The sequence below is a fragment of the Vanellus vanellus genome (assembly GCF_965231255.1).
Source record: "Vanellus vanellus genome assembly, chromosome: 14".
Lineage (NCBI taxonomy): Eukaryota > Metazoa > Chordata > Aves > Charadriiformes > Charadriidae > Vanellus > Vanellus vanellus.
The window spans coordinates 20,058,456-20,076,165 of NC_138919.1; the positions used below are offsets into that span (position 1 = coordinate 20,058,456).

General features: G+C 40.0%; 1 protein-coding gene across 1 annotated transcript; it reads right to left on the minus strand.

Annotated features, from left to right (window-relative positions):
* Nucleotides 1–983: 983 nt before the first annotated feature.
* On the minus strand, nt 984–16,858 carry LOC309677888 (putative short-chain dehydrogenase/reductase family 42E member 2; the record flags this gene model as incomplete). Its single annotated transcript, XM_082490787.1, has 11 exons — nt 984–1,187; nt 2,437–2,510; nt 2,873–2,936; nt 3,733–3,798; nt 5,236–5,373; nt 5,893–5,975; nt 7,520–7,595; nt 9,109–9,227; nt 12,539–12,599; nt 13,364–13,459; nt 16,628–16,858. 11 exons carry the CDS (start codon nt 16,856–16,858, stop codon nt 984–986), a joined length of 1,212 nt encoding a protein of 403 aa, XP_082346913.1.
* Nucleotides 16,859–17,710: the final 852 nt, after the last annotated feature.

The window sequence follows — 17,710 nt, forward strand, 5'->3', positions numbered from 1 at the left end:
GCTACACGTGGTACGTGTACACGTAGCACACACGTAGCACGTGTGGCTCAGGCAGTACAATCCACCCAAGAAGCAACTAACATAACTCTTAAGAAGGGGGGAAAGAGAGAAGTTGGATCCTCACTTGGGTCTTAGTGCTTGGCTTGCTCACTCACCCCGAAATGGCAATTTGCTGCATGAACACTGTGCCAGCCCCGGTACAGGATTACGGATGGTGTAACTTGGCTGCGCTTACAAGGCAAGGTAGGAGCAGCAGCTTGCTGAACTCCAAGGTTTTATGTGCCCTCCCTCCCCCTTCCCACAGGCTCCTTAAAACCAGTATTTGGTTCAGTTATTCTTTATTATTGCATTGAAAGGATATTATTTGATTTACAAACACACATAAAGTTATTACAGTTTTACAAAGCTTTTGAACAATAAAACTATTTTACATAAATATGACTTCCAGTCCTCTTACCAGCTGTTACTTATAAACCTTTCCATATTTTATTTACTATTTCCCAGGTCTTCATAATTCCTCATACTAACATACAGTAGCTGTAGCAGCAGCTTCATCAGAGGAATTGTTTAGTCAACCCTTTCTTCATTGGAGCTACTGGACTTGTTAGAGCACTGCAGTCCTACAATGGTTCCTCTTCTTGCAACTGCTTACCCTCCTGAATTACCGTTTTTAGAAAATCATTCTCAGCATGAAGCAATCCATTACTGATGATCCATTAAAACTATTCCTGCACCCATTAGTGGTGAACTCCTTTGACTGTGTGATGCTGCATTTTCCCTTGGGAACATTTCCTGATTTGCCTTGTGTTTTCACTTTTGTGGTTTGTTTTTTTTTTGTTTTGTTTTTAAATGAGATCAGAGAGAGGTCATCATAGCAGTAAGAATAATAAAGTCCAGAGTGACTGAGGAAGGTACTATGACCAGATCATTAATACTCATAAACAAAATTAGGTTTTCTGGAACAGGTGGGTAGTTATTTGATTTTAGAAGAAAGAAAGAATGATCAAACTTAACAAAATGCCAAAAGCAAACACCATTTTAAGGAATGTGTGATCTTCTTGGCAAGTAGGTCTTGTTTTAAGATAATGATCCACAGAATCCGCGAATGAGAATTTCTTTGGTTTGTAACCAAGCTGATTTCGTGCCTTGTCTATTCGGAAAGTGTGAGTTACAGTAACATTCCACACCTAAAATCCAAAGAACAATTACAGAGGTGACTTTAACATCTAATTTTCTAGAACTTGGATGAAAATATGTCAACAGTGATATTGCAATGGAATTAAAAACATGAATAAAGGTAGACACACAAAAATATATACATTTTGGAGTCGGATGCTGTCCAGAGCTAACAAAATGGGTTGATGTAGCGGAGAGGTAAAGCACCAGAGCTTGGTGGACTGGGTGCAGGAGGAGTTTATGACACCGATTTCTCCCTTGTGAATGTGAGATAATGAACTAAGAAATCCCATGTGATAGATCAGCACACTTCCCTCAACCTGGCTCTTCTGTACAGAGGAATGTGCAATGGAACTGGATGAATGTATTGGAGAAGTGTGGCTTCTCAACTTGGCAGAAAGGTGTATCTAAGGAGTGGAAAACAAACACTTTTGGAGAATTTTATCCTCCATCTCTGAACACATGCTACCTGTGGAAATGCTTCAGTTGCATAGTCTCAATGATTTCTGCTTCAGATGTAGAACTAATGTAGACGTAACTATAAAAAACATAGATAAATTGTGGAATAACGGAAAAGTTACAGGAGAACTTAATGAGGTCCATGCAGTCCCTTCAGCGTCCTATTATGTTCCATGCTACAATACAGTAAGAGACTAGATGATAGATTAGTTAAAGCATTTTGGCTTGTAAATCATAACATTGTAAAAAAACTCTAAGTTAGATCAAAATTAATTTGTCCAGGAAGTGGTGTTTTGGGTTTGTTTTTTGTTTTTTGTTCCCCTCCCCCCCCCCCCCCAAAATTGACTTTTCATTCCAATTTAGAATTGTTTTTAGTGGACTTTCTAATTATTGGCTAGCCCAGTATTATGACAACTGATACCACTTTGACCCAAGCCCTTTGCTCTGTACTCTTGGACCACCTTCCTTTAAGAAGTAGTTTCACAGCACAGGACAGCTTGCTGGAAATGACAATGTAGTACCTGTTTTCCCCTTTTTGCCAGCTTCATGTCAGTGACAGGATGTTTGGATCATCTAATCTTCAACTGAGGTTTAATTTATGATGATTTTATACAGTGCGGCCAGGATGGCATCGAAAAATCAGGCTACAAAATGACTGTGTAAGCCCTGAATGGACTATGCCCTGAGCAGAAAACAGAGCTCTAATACAGACAATCCCGTCTGCATCCAAAGGGCGTATCGCGTACCTCATGAGAATTTTGGTCAGAAATATATAAACAGTCCCTCTTTTTATATATTTACCTCATTCCTTGTCAAGAAAGGTGTAAAGCTAAAAACCGGCTTTAGTATCAGGTGCAGATACTCCATCACAGTGGCTGTGAAACAGAAAGTTACTTAGTGACACAGCTGGATAACAATAAACTGAGATAATACTGACATTGCACATCCTGTAATTCTTACTGACATCTGAGGATACAATTAAGGTGGTAGAAGGCAGTGTTTAATTTATAAAGTACATGATGGACTCAGTTTATGAATAGCCTTTAAAGTTTATTTGGTATAATTAATGCCAAATGGCATAAACAATTATTATGCTAATTAGAATAACGTTAAGCTCTATAATTCCTACAGTTTGGGTCCCTGAATTTTATAAAAGCATTACGTAGCTTTATAGGAAGAAGAAAACAAATTAAAAAAAAATAGTGCAATTATTCAGTATATATTTTATTATTTTTACCTGCTGTATGAACCAGGAGAACAGGAATATGTATCCAGGGTTTCCTGTAGCCTAATTTTTCAAACTAGAAGGGGTATAGATGGAAAGAATAACAGAGAATTTGTATCAAATTCAGGGTGACAATGAAGCATGAAAATGGAAAAATGAATATTGATAAAACACGTATCTAAACTTTCCAGTTAATCTACCCACCAATAATGGTAGTAAGAAATGCAACAGAAACCCACTACTCATTCTTTGGTGTCCACCTCCCACCCTTCAAATGCAATTGGATGGTAAAGGGGAAACAACGCTCTTCCCAAGGGGTGAGTGACCGAGACTGGAACACTGAACTACATTTAGATACAGACCCATCATTCTACTGCAGTCATTTTCCTGAAAGTCTTTCCTGTGTTGTTTCCTGTTGCCAAGAGGAAAGTTTGCTAAGGAAAACTTTAGCATATTCCTAAAATCCCAGCCTGATGTTTATGAAAACATAATGTTGCCTCTTTTTAGTTCTTAAGATACAGTTCTAAAAGGCCTTCCCTCTGTGCTGCAGTTGATGACACAACAAAGAAATTAAAAGGTCTGCACTGTGAGCTTGCTTTACAGAAATGCTACTGTTCTGTAGCAGGTTCTATACCTCTTGGCTAAATTCTCTCAAAACAATAAGGGCCGAATGCCACAGTTACGCATATCCAAAACTTCCCTTAAAGCCAGTGCAACTTTGGGAAATGCAGGGAGAACAGGACTGACTTTAATGTTAAGTAATTCAGTAATTAATGTGCGCTGAATTTCATTTAGTTAGTATGGTCTTTTAGTTAATGATATGATTATGGTCCATAGGGTGCATTAGAGCTAAACATGTGTGCAATACATACTAAAGGGACTATCCATTCAGAAAATATGACGTTTTCACCATCATGTATGTAATACGCCTGACCGCTCTGTTAAAGAAGCAGAGAAAAACAATTAGAAAAATGCTATATATAGAATGGCATGGTTGCACTAAATTTTATGTTATTCATCTTGGTGGACCACTCAGTGGATAAGGAATTGGCTGGATGGCCACGCTCAAAGAGTTGCGGTCAACGGCTCGATGTCCAAGTGGAAACCAGTGATAAGTGGTGTTCCTCAGGGGTTGTTACTGGGAGTGGTGCTGTTTAACATCTTTGTTGACGACATGGACAGTGGGACTGAGTGCACCCTCAGCAAGTTTGCCAACAACACCAAGCTGTGTGGAGCGGTTGACACGCTGGAGGGAAGGGATGCCATCCAGAGGGATCTAAACAGGCTTGAGAGGTGGGCTCATGCAAACCTCATGAAGTTCAACCAGGCCAAGTGCAGGGTCCTGCACCTGGGTCAGGGCAATCCCATGCACAAATCCAGGCTGGGCAGAGCAGCCCCGAGGAGATGGACTTGGGGGTGTTGGTGGGTGAGAAGCTCACCATGAGCCGGCAATGTGTGCTGGCAGCCCCGAAAGCCACCGGCACCCTGGGCTGCATCCCTGGCAGCATTGCCAGCAGGGTGAGGGGGGGGGAATGTGCCCCTCTGCTGCACTGCCTCCAGCTAGGGGGGTCCCAACATTGGAAGGACATGGACCTGTTGGAGCGGGGCCAGAGGAGGCCCCGGAGATGCTGGGAGGGCTGGAGCCCCTCTGCTGGGAGGACAGGCTGGGAGAAGTGGGGGGGGGGGTTCAGCCTGGAGAAGAGAAGGCTCCGGGGAGACCTTAGAGCCCCTTCCAGTGCCTAAAGGGGCTCCAGGAGAGCTGGGGAGGGACTCTGGATCAGGGAGGGGAGCCGTGGGACGAGGGGGAACGGTTTTACACTGAAAGAGGGGAGATCTAGGTGAGACATCAGGAAGAAATTCCTCACTCTGAGGGTGGTGAGCCCCTGGCGCAGGTTGCCCCGAGAAGCTGTGGCTGCCCCATCCCTGGAGGTGTTCAAGGCCAGGTTGGACGGGGCTTGGAGCAACCTGGGCTGGTGGGAGGTGTCCCTGCCCAGGGCAGGGGAGTGGAACTAGATGAGCTTTAAGGTCCCTTCCAACCTAAACCATTCTATGATCTAGAATCAGAATCTATTTTCAAAAGAATAACAGAATATAGATATTTGTATGATGGTGAATATATTAACCTGTTTAAAGATACTGTTTCCTCAAATCAAACAGGAAATTATATATTTTCAAAACAGAAAAAAAAAAAACAGCATCAAAATATTAGCAGAATGTACTTGCATTTGGACTGTTCATATGCTTGTGGAGACACATACCATTTCTGAGAACTTAGCATATGACCTTTTGGAGAACATTTGATCTCAAAAGATCAAAAATTAAACTTATTTGAGAACTAAAACTACTGGGACACAATGTTTATATTGTTTACTTACAGCTACATAACCCTTCTCAGAGGTGAGAGCTTCAGCAGCTAGTAAGTGAGCTTGTACTAGATTTCCTATGTGAACCCAGTTCATCCGTACTTTGTGATTCCCAAACTTGAAGTTAAATAGTCTCCGCTGGATATTTACCTGTAGAAACAGAAAACATGAAATAACTGTGTTATTCCTTTACTGTGCAGTATAACATGTTCATTTTGGCTCAGCCTGAGTACTTAGAATTTGCTCTATTTATGTACGATTACAGGACAAGAAAAAAACAACTAGTTGGTGGTTTTATACATCAAGGAGTGTTGCACTGATACGCAGTGGTAGAATATGGTGACATTATAGTGTTTGGCTGAAATGAAAGTACATATTTAAAAGGCAATATTTCCATTAAAGGATCAGGGATGCAAACCTAGTTCTTCTACTGTGGCATTTCAGCCTTGCAGTTTTTTCTTTTGACTTAAAAGTGCAGCTTGGTCCTTGCCGTTTCTGCACTGCTCATATCATGCTATTTGTTACCTTTGCACCATATGACCTGTCACCACGCTTTCACAACAGTCTTTCTGGAGGAATTGTTAAGAACTGTAATCAAGATACTTCCATTTGTGTTATGCCCTTACAACTACTTGTAGTGTCCTCCAGAGGTGACTACATAACACATACAGCTACTCGTGGCAGGTGGCGCTGCTCTTCTGGTCCATATATGCCTGGTGGACGAAGCACGCAAGTATGGAGCTTATCACCTCCTTGGAGAGAGAACAACATGTGATTTTCAGGTAGCTTTGGTAAGGCTGACATACATTGTCTGAGTTTTACATTGTGAAAATAACAGATCAGTCTGACCATTCTATGTGATTCAACTTTCTAGTCTCTTGTTTTCATTTCTGTATAAAATCGAAAGCAATAGTAATCACAGAATCACAGAATTATCAGAGTTGGAAGGTACCTCTAGAGATCATCTAGTCCAACTCCCCTGCTAAAGCAGGATTGCCCAGAGCACATCACTCAGGACTGCATCCAGGCGGGTCTTGAAAATCTCCAGGGAAGGGGACTCCACAACCTCCCTGGGCAGCCTGTTCCAGTGCTCTGTCACCCTCACCGTAAAGAAGTGTTTCCGTGTATTTGAACGGAACTTCCTGTGTTCTAACTTGTGCCCATTGCCCCTCGTCCTGTCCCTGGGAACCATTGAAAAGAGCCTGGCTCCATCCTCCTTCAACCCACCCTTTAGATACTTGTACGCCAAATAATGAAAGACCCTAACTTAGCAGCCTGAAAAACTGAATCCTTCTCACCGTAGAAGTGCTTGAACAGGGCCAGGACAAATCAAATTTTCCTACAGATATGCCACCTACTTGATTTTGATATTTGTTATAGATATAAGTTTATAACATACATATTTGTCCAGCATTGTAGACACATGCAATACTGGAAGAAGATAATTCAATTTGCTATATTTTGACACCTTGCTTGCTTGCAGCTCAATGGCATCACAGAGGAATAGAAGAGGTCTCTTAAACAGAGGCTTTCAAATGAATTAGAACATTTTAAATCAAAATGAATACTTTAGGCTCTACGTGTGAATCAGTAAGCAGACTCCTCTACCTCCTTAGAATAAGCACAATTATACCTTTTATGTTAGCAAGTGTAACAGGTGGTAGGCATTTGGTCAGTAGTTAACCAAGGATGCTAAAATTTAATCCCCACCTAATTTATGTTTGCCAACTTTTCAGTTCAGAGAAATCAGTAGGAATAGCAAAATATGTATGTAAAAACAAAGATAAATATTTCCCTTGCCATTTACAGCTAGATTTTTAGCCACAGCTATTCATGCATGTGTGACTTTAGAAGTCAACGTGACCGTGATATTGCCAATCTGTTTAAGAAACCGCGATTATTCTAGCCAGACACCTGCAAGACTTTGGGGATTATGAGAATGACCTATCGGACAGTGCTTAGAGATTGGTATTATCAGAGAATCTCGAAATGATAGACTGAATGGGGAATAAAAGCACAAATACTGTATCTATTGTAAAACTGGTAAACTTTTAAGCTCATTTGAAGAAGGTTAAATTTTCTGAATTCTCCCATCTATTGTTTGCACATAATCCCATCTCTGTCTGGCTATACACATAAAAAAAATTAATAATCCACAAAAGGGAGGAGTAGAAACAAACAAAATAAATCCTTATTTCAGTTAAAGTATACTATTTATTGATAAATGAGTAACCAGAGAATGGAATAACCATTAGCACTACTAATGATAGGAAAACCCCGCACGTTTTATATGTACCTTCGAGTAAAGTTCCATTAGCAGCAAGAACCATTCGGTCTGCAATTGCCTTTGTTCTAGAATAATGATTAAATTGCTATAAAGAAAGGCAGAACATGATCAACATTTTAATCACATTATTGCATCTGTAAAGGCAAACTTACTGTTTATATCTGATAACTTTTTAATCTAGCCAGCTTGTAGACATCAGCTGAGTAAAACCAAACTAGAAATAACAACAAGACATAGCAAAAATATACTTTGTTTATGCCAAAGAAACCTATCGGATTTACATTTTAGTTGCAGAAGTTTAGCTTCAGAGCAAATTTAGGTCCACTAGTATTTACTTAACTCACTTTTTGTGCTGGATGTACTGAATTTATATCAAGACAAATGTTCTGGTGGGTCAGATAATTTTATTTTGAAAAAACATCAAATTTGAATTGGAAAAAGTTTTTTAAAACAGTAAGTTAAATATTAAATTAAAAAAAGCAGACTTTCCTAAAAATGTTTCCATTTCTTATTGAAGATATTTGGGAAGTTATAAATAAATTCTCTCCCAACTGTATCTTTTACTATTAACTTTAAAAATTGCACCCAAGTGTATTTAAACAATAGGATTCTGGACACAGTTAGCACATGCTGGTTTAGTGTTAATCACCCACAGAAGGCTATTTATGTATCTTTTGAATTTTGTAATGCCGTACTTTATATTGAAAAATACACCTAAAAATCCCACCATGGAAATTTTTTCCTCTGTCAGGTGGCTTCATCCACCTGCCCCACCTCCCTCCATGCCTCACTTACCTCTGCTGCTTGCTATTACATGATCACCATTAGAGAAAGCATATGATTAGGGGCTCAGACACATGCTACTAATTGCAAATTCCTGAAATGCTTTCTCAGAAGTCTGAGGTGCTGTGCACAAACTGACATCTCAGGAGGCACCACCAACAGAGTCATAGTCAGTGCTACTTAGGAATCCTGGACACAGGATGTACATTCTCAAATTACAGCTTTTAACTGCAGGCAGTGTGCTGGGAGCAGGAAAGAACAAATAGGAAGAGTGGCCAGAACACATTGGGCTTCAGATTTCAGCTAGAAAATATTTCCTAAACGATCACAGTAAAGAAGGAAATGGTATTTCAGAGAGCCCTGAGGTGACTGTAACCACCGCCTGGCCCACGGCAAGAAAGCAGGGCTTGGGAACATCAAGGAAGCAAAAACGTGTGTGATAAAGATGTAGAATTTGGTATTTAACAGCATTCTTCAATGAAAAGGCTCACAGGGGACATAATATCCAGTATTTACATAGTAGATGGTCCCCTGAAAGCCCTTCCTCTTAAAATATTCTTGTTACGTGTCACATTCCACTTTTCTTAGTCATTTTTAGGTATTTTACCGTCTCACGTCTGTCTAGTTATAGCAGATTAAAGCCACTATGACTTGAGTATTTCTTCACTGATCACGGGTCAATTTTTATCAATGAAAAATAATTTCATGCAATTTGATGTGATCGGTAGTAAAACAGCTTCTGCCCTCAGAACAGCCTTCACATAATGTATTCTTTAGAGCACAGTAAATGCCAGGCCATCACATGAACAAAGTACCTTTTCCAGTGGAAAATATGGCACGGTTTCTTCATCTCCTTCTTCAATAGGATTCCCTCCAAATACCACGTTCACTGTACTGGTATATATCAGTCTAGGGATATTTCTTTGTTTGCAGACTACAATGGTATGCAAAATAAATTATTTTAAAACAAAAAAAAAGAGTGAGAAACAACTGGCAGCTTCTCTTTTTGAAAACAAACGTTACACTTATAGAAAAAGTACTATTTTAACATTAACTTATTTAATATAATATAATCTTTCATTCAGCCAGAATTTTTCATCCCAAGTATCCGCTATGTGAGTATTACATATTGTGGTCACCAAATGTTTTATGATTAGGTACCCGCAACTACCAGATCATCAGCTGGATAGAGGAATTATCACAGTATCACAGTATGCTAGGGATTGGAAGGGACCTCAAAAGATCATCTAGTCCAATCCCCCTGTCGGAGCAGGAACACCTAGATGAGGTTGCACAGGAAGGCGTCCAGGCGAGTTTTGAATGTCTCCAGAGAAGGAGACTCCACAACCTCCCTGGGCAGCCTGTTCCAGTGCTCTGTCACCCTCACAGAGAAGAAGTTTCTTCTCAAATTTAAGTGGAACCTCTTGTGTTCCAGCTTGAATCCATTACCCCTTGTCCTATCACTGGTCGCCACTGAGAAGAGCCTGGCTCCATCCTCATGACATTCCCCCTTTATATATTTATAAACGCTAATAAGATCACCCCTCAGTCTCCTCTTCTCCAAACTAAAGAGACCCAGCTCCCTCAGTCTTTCCTCATAAGGGAGATGCTCCACTCCCTTAATCATCTTAGTTGCCCTACGCTGGACTCTCTCCAGCAGCTCTCTGTCCTTCTTGAACTGAGGGGCCCAGAACTGGACACAATATTCCAGATGCGGTCTCACCAGGGCAGAGTAGAGGGGAAGGAGGACCTCTCTCGATCTGCTAACCACCCCCCTTCTAATACAGCCCAGGATGCCATTGGCCTTCTTGGCCACAAGGGCACAGTGCTGGCTCATGGTCATCCTGCTGTCCACCAGGACCCCCAGGTCCCTTTCCTCTACACTGCTCTCTAACAGGTAGCTCCCCATCCTATACTGGAACCTGGGGTTGTTTCTGCCCAGATGTAGGACCCTACACTTTCCCTTGTTGTATTTCATTAAGTTATTCCCTGCCCAAATCTCCAGCCTGTCCAAGTCTCTCTGGATGGCAGCACAGCCCTCTGGCGTGTCAGCCACTCCTCCTAGCTTAGTGTCATCAGCAAACTTACTGATAGTACACTCAATTCCCTCATCTAAATCATTGATGAATATATTGAATAATATGGGCCCCAGTACCGACCCTTGAGGCACTCCACTGGTTACCGGCCTCCAACTGGACTCTGCCCCATTGACTACGACTCTCTGGCTTCTCTCCTTCAGCCAGTTCGCAGTCCACCTAATTATCCGGTCATCCAGTCCACACTTCCTCAGTTTAGCCATGAGGATGCTGTGGGAGACCGTGTCAAATGCTTTACTGAAGTCAAGGTAGACCACATCTACCGCTCTGCCATCATCCATCCACTTCGTTATTTCCTCATAAAAGGCTATGAGGTTGGTCAAGCATGACTTCCCCTTGGAAAAGCCATGCTGACTGCCCCTAATAACCCTCTTATCCTTGATATGCCTTGAGAGGGCACCAAGGATAAGCTGTTCCATCAGTTTCCCAGGGATGGAGGTGAGGCTGACCGGTCTATAGTTACCCGGGTCCTCCTTCTTGCCCTTTTTGAAGACTGGAGTGACATTTGCTTTCCTCCAGTCCTCAGGCACCTCGCCCGTTTCCCAAGACTTGGTAAAGATGGTGGAGAGTGGTCTTGGCAGGGGAAAAAAAATCCTCCTTTACTTCAGAAACATTTCTTTAAACACGCTCATGTTACAAACGGAATAAAAAGGAGACAAGTAAGAACATTTCTCGTGATCAAACAGCACTGAAAACTCCCTGCTCCTTTCTGTAGGGGTAGTACTGCGGAGAGCAGCCTGTCTGTGGTCCATTATTTTTGCCCTTATTTCAGCAGTGAGCAGCACGCAGTACTGCTGCTTGCACCGCAGTTTCATGGATGCCTGCGTAGATAAGTAAAGTCCTGTAAGAAAATGTGCTCGCTCTCTCTGGTGTGTGACAAAACTGTATTTGTCTCGATCTGTTCAGAAGTGACAAATGACATGGTAGCAGGAAACATATGCTGTTAGTGTATAATCAGTAGTACCTTAAATACAAATGGAATTAATATTATTTACAAACCAAAGTCTTAATTATGGATTCCAGTCAGATGTTAAGATATTATGTCTGAATTCTGCTGCATATATGTCATGGCAAACTTGAGTAACATAAATTTCCTTTTGATTTAACAATGCTTCTAAAGTTTAAGTGAATTCATACTCAAAGTCAGGAATTTTTAGAATCTACAGAGCAGTCAGTCCAGTTGGCTCATTTTGAAAATAAAGAATGTAATTACCATGTTGTAAATATTTGGAACAAACTACAATAATAATAATAATAATAATAAAATCTATTATTAGAATGTAGATCAACAGGTTCTTGCTGCTCCCAAGACAGTTGCTTTGCTGGGAGCATATGGAAATTTGACATCACATATTTTTGTGGGTTCAGAAGCTGGGGTAAGGAGAAGGGAATATGTGGCAACTTCTTCCTTCTAAATCATTTAGAGTTTTACTTGCCTACCATTTCACTCTAATTATTCTTGATTTTTTCAGTAGTAATTTACAGGCAGTGTGAAAATGGGTCTAAATTAAAACTGCTTTTGCCATTTTGCTTTTTGATTTTTTTTTCCCATTTGGTTTTTGAGGGAAAAGCAAAGAGCTTTGGTATTTACAATAGACTTTGAAATGTTCTTTCTCGAATTGATTATACAGCAAGAAATCTACTTACATTTTCCAGAAACAGTAGTTAAAATCATTATGTAATAAAAAGGGATCCCCTTTAGATAGATGATCAGAAAGGATAGAAGTTTTTCTATATTAAGATGATAATCGCTAAATATACTTAGCACACCTATGGCTCCTGTTACCAAATGTTTACAACACAACAAAGAGTGTGTCATTATCTCTCTCACGTTATTTCTATAAGGAAAGAGGATAATACTTCTCCATTACACAGAGTAAAGAGAAAAAATAACCCGTATATGGAGGAGAGTTTAAGTTGGTCTGCCAAGGAATGAAGTCCAGGAATGATGAACCTATCCCCAATTCAAACCAGTGGCAAATCTCCCACCAGTTTTAATGGGACCTGCACAGCTAGCTTTGCATCACACTCAAAGCAGGGAGAGAAGAGCCTCGTTTTACTGCCAAAGCAACACAGGAAACATCCAATTAGAAGTTTTTTTAATTCATGGTTTGGATCAGACACAAAGAAAGAACATCCAGGTACATACCATCAATTATTATTTTTGTGCCTCCAACATTGATGGATTCAATCTGGTCTTTCTTTTGAAGCTAGAAATAGAGTTTGCACAACATCTAATTAATTGGATAAGTCACATTCACAATACAATTGTTACAATTGCCAGATCTAGAACAGCTGTGTCCTTTTTGTGATGTATGTGTTACTTCTCTGTCCGTCTGACATAGAGTCATTCCTAGCAGTTCTCATTTTTATTTTCTTGTTCAGTGTATGAATAAATAAAGTTGAAAAACGAAAGATAAAATGCATCTGAAAGGAAATGATAATGCTTCATTTTTTTGTCACACCCCAGATAATCCACGATATAGAAACGGGCTTTATAAGCAGGCTTATGCTCCCTAAACAGTTTCACAAATTCTTGTTCCAGTGGCAATCTGTCCTGTTGCTAGAAAGAAACTAGTAGTTTCACGACTTTTTTGATAACGCCCTCTGTGAATATCACTGTTATTTAGCATAGCTATGTGGAGTTGCTAACCTGTATCCTCATGACTATGAGTTCACAAGAAGAAAACCAATCAACGTTAATTCTAGAACAATATTGTCACACTTCATATTAGAGAAAAAGGATATGCCTTCTTAGCTGAGATTCTAGAGTATTTTTTGTAATACATTAGTTTCATGCTTTGATATTTATTATTTAAGGAATACATCCCTTGTTGCCTGTATGGATGACCTGGTCTTTATAACTAACTTCTGTCTGACATAAATATTATATCATTACATTCTTTGCTATACGCAGACAAATTTTTGCTTCCACAAGAATAAAGAAAGAAAACGTTAGGAAAATTGTACTTGCTTGTTCTAATCCTGACATTCCACATGCAGCCATATGAAAAACACAGTCAACTCCTTCACATGCTTTGAACACTGCATCATAATCCCTCACGTCACCCTGTAAAATGAGAAAAGAATAGTTTTTTGACTAATGGAGCTCATTACATTCTCTACAGAATTAGTATTAACTATAGCTATTAATGAAAATCTAAAGTCATTCTGATCTATTTTTCACAATACTTAACTAGCATTAAATAAAACATTATAAATGTGGAGAAAAATCCATGACTAAGAATTTTGTTAGTATTTTCTTGCAAAACAAATACGGTTCTTGTTAGCTTCAATTATAATGCATGTTTTCACACTTAGTCCTTCAGCCAGCAGGTTGGCAAAACTTGTTTGACTTGAATGGGAGCAGCATATTCTTGAGGGTTGGAGAATTACAGCAGGAAGGGTTCAGCTGTTTGCCATGGAATCACCAAATAAGAGAACCCCTTTTCTGTTAGCACTTGAGATCCAACTTGCGCAATCTGGACCAATGTCTCTTTGCCCATCTAAGGTTTACTTTAGGTGCACTGAATGATACATTTAATTACAGTTTTGTACAAGATTAAAACAAAAGCGTACACGCTTTCTTTGGGCCAGTCTGGCCCAAACCACGACAACGCTCTATGCATTTAAAATTGTGTTAGTATACATTAGTGTATTATCATCACATTATATGGAACGCTATATAGTACTGAACACTGTACTATATTAAATACACAGACACTATATCTAGTATCAAATGCTATGCTGTGCTTCAAATATTATATTGCATTTTTGTATATCGGGCAATACTATATGAATAACACTCCACATACACATACACAGATGTCAATAAAAATATAACACCCTTCTTTTCAGAATTATGAGATTTCAAAATATTTGAGATTATTTAATTTACTGTAATGAAATGGATAGAATAATCACAAAACAAATGGCTGGAGGTAATATTAAGAGAATCTAATCGGTCTAACTCTCAACTTTTTTCTTCTGAGATTGTCAGAGCATTTCACAAATATGGCTGACTTACACTTCCTACCTCCAATCAAATGCTAAAATAGCTAATCAGCATAAACAATATTAGCAATCTCCAACTCCCTGATCAAGGCTGAGATCTCTGAAGTAGCTTATTACTTTATTTACTAGGACTCCGTAGTTCCGTTTTCTAGGTAATTCACCTATACTTCATAGTATTTATTCTTTCAAATTGAATTATAGAAAAACTGTTCTCAGAAGATCATTTGTCAGATCTCTTAAGACTCCTTTAAAAGATGTAAATTGCCATCAGTCCACCAACTTAGATCAAATTATGTGAATTTATATCATTAACAAATCAAGCATATCTTTTGAATGGTTCCTCAATAATACTTTCTCTCTCCCATATTCTGTCAAGGCTGTTTATGAAATTGAACAATAAAACAACCACCATGGGTCAGACCAAACGTCTGTTTAGCTCGGTATTCTGCCCACTCCACATCCATGCAGAGCAGTGTCGTGCATCCCCTTTGCCCCCCTTACTGCCTGTCCCACACCGTGATGTAGTTTGAAGGAGAAAACATGGCATCACATGTACTGTGTCCAGCTCTGGAGTCCCCAACATAAGAAGGACATGGACCTGCTGGAGCAGGTCCAGAGGAGAGCCACGAGGATGATCCGAGGGCTGGAGCGCCTCTCCTATGAGGAGAGGCTGAAAGAGTTGGAGCTGTTCAGCCTGGAGAAGAGAAGGCTCCGGGGAGATCTTATTGCAGCCTTCCAGTACCTAAAGGGGGCCTACAGGAGAGCTGGAGCAGGACTTTTTACTCGGGCATGTAGCGATAGGACAAGGGGGAATGGCTTTAAATTGGAAGAGGGCAGGTTCAGATTGAACATTAGGAAGAAGTTTTTCCCTGTGAGGGTGGTGCGGCACTGGAACAGGTTGCCCAGAGAGGCTGTTGAGGCCCCATCCCTGGAGGTGTTCAAGGCCAGGCTGGACATGGCCTTGAGCAACCTGGTCTGGTGGGAGGTGTCCCTGCCTGTGGCAGAGGGGTTGGAACTAGATGATCTGCAAGGTCCTTTCCAATCTAAACCATTCTATGATTCTATGATCACCTCAACAGTCCCTGGGACAAAGAGCCTGTGATCACTTTCAGCTTTGCCATCAACCTTCAAGTTCTGTTGGTGGTGTTGAAGAGTTCTTAGACAAGATCAGCTGAATGATACCCTGCGTCTAGCTGGAACTTGTGAAAGATGGCAGGAGCATGCACACACTGCTAGTGCCCCATGCGCACCCAGAACCCAAAGCTGAGTGGATGACACAGCTGTGTGGAGCTGGTGCTCCCCACATCAGGCAGTAGTGGGGGATGCTGTCCTCCACAGATGGCTGTGAGCCGTTAAATATTTGAGGTCCCTCTTGTTCCCCCTCTTTTGCAGACATAATAAATGTATTGAATGGTTATGAATCAAAAGGAATCAGTGCTCATAAATGGGTGCCCTGGGAAAAGCAGGAACAGGGAAAGCATATGTGACACTTTCCTCCAGAATATTCTTCCAGTCTCCAAGTGTATTCCTTCAGAAGATTTCTTGAGCCTAATTTAGCTTACCTATTTAGTAATCTCCAGTGGAAGTAAATTTTTGGCAAGGCTTTGTACATGCCTTTTACCCACTGCAGGAAAAACGAACTTCTTTTTGTTTGTATTGAGCTTACAACTCCTCATTTCACCTGATGGCCCTTCCTTCTTGTACTGGAAAGGACAGTGACTGGTCAATCCTTGTCCATCTCCATGCCACTCAGAGTTTGTAGAGCTCTCCTGCTCCCAAGTAATCTCTTTTCCAGACTGGAAAGTCCACATTTCCTCAATCATTCTCTGCATGGCAGTGATTCTACATTTGTGATCACTTTTATTGCCCTGCCTTTCTCTCACCTTTTTACTCAAAATAATTTTCCTGAGCAGTAAGCTTTGTCACTTCATTGTTCACTCCTTTCACCTAGGTGAGCTACAAATGTGTTGAATGGCACCTCCCAACACAGAACTCTTCAAAACTTCACTAGTAACACTGAGAGAACTGACCACTTGGACTCCTGTTTGCTACCTCTTAATCAGTTATTTATGCATTTGAGGACCTTTTACAATGACTCCTTATTGTTCTTGAAGGTTTTTCAGTAAACACTTTTATCAAAAATCCTTAAGAGGAAGCCTTGCTAATGTGCACAAAACCAGTACAACTTTATTTCACTGCTGTTAAATATGTAATTTCAACATACCTTGAAAAAATCTGCTCCATTTGGAATTTCCCATTTAGGTTTCCGTACATCAAATAGAACAACAGCAATTCCTGACCTGACAAGGGCACATCCTAGATTATATCCCAGGTAGCCTCCACCTCCTGTCACCATTGTCCTTCTGCTTCCGTTAACCAGTGATCCAGCATGCTCATTTAGTTTGCTCTCACGTGGTTGGCTGCTGTGGAGCTCTTCTGTAGATCCTTCTTGCATCACGACTACAAGATAGAAGATCTCTTGAAAATTCCTGCATAATACTCTTGAGATTTGGGTAATTTCATTAAATTTCATGTTACAATACTCCTTTCGTGACTATACTATTTTTATGTATAGATTTTTGTTCTTATCATGTTTTAAATGTATAAATTCATAATTTTAGTGATGGGTTTCTATGTACAATGAGTAACGAGTCTGAATACTTCTATATTCCAAGATTTTGGTTTTTTTCCTTATACCCACAAGTTGCATATTATCTAGAAATGATGAGAAATTACAGGATTTTATAGACATTATAATTACCTAAACTTAACAAGTACATCACATTTTTTAATGCTTGGTGTATCAAACATTTTATCCCTGAAAACTCACTAACTTCTGATATGTTAATGCCAATTAGATGTTAGCCTACTAGTCAGGAAAAAAAATAGATAAGGAATATAAGAAAGGATTGATTCCACTTTTAAAATCCACTTTATTTCACATTTGGGTCACAGTTCTTCAGTAATGATAAAAATTTGCTACCATTTAAGACTCTTCCGGTTATGCACTAAATACATCTAGTTTTCTGTCCAGTGTTTACTAAGTTTTCTCTATGTTGTCCTCATTAGGGCATTCATATACAGCTAAACTGACAAGGAACAGAAAGGATAAGCCATCTGCCCTGTGGGTTCATCCACCTGGAAAACCTGATTAGAATATCATTCTGTGATAAGCAATTCCACAGGAGGTACCCATCTGTACACTTTGTTCTGTATTACAAATGACTTTATTCTACAACAATCACTTTTCTTTAGAAATTCACTCATATTCTGCAATTAAAATGACTGCTATTCCGGTTCACAATGT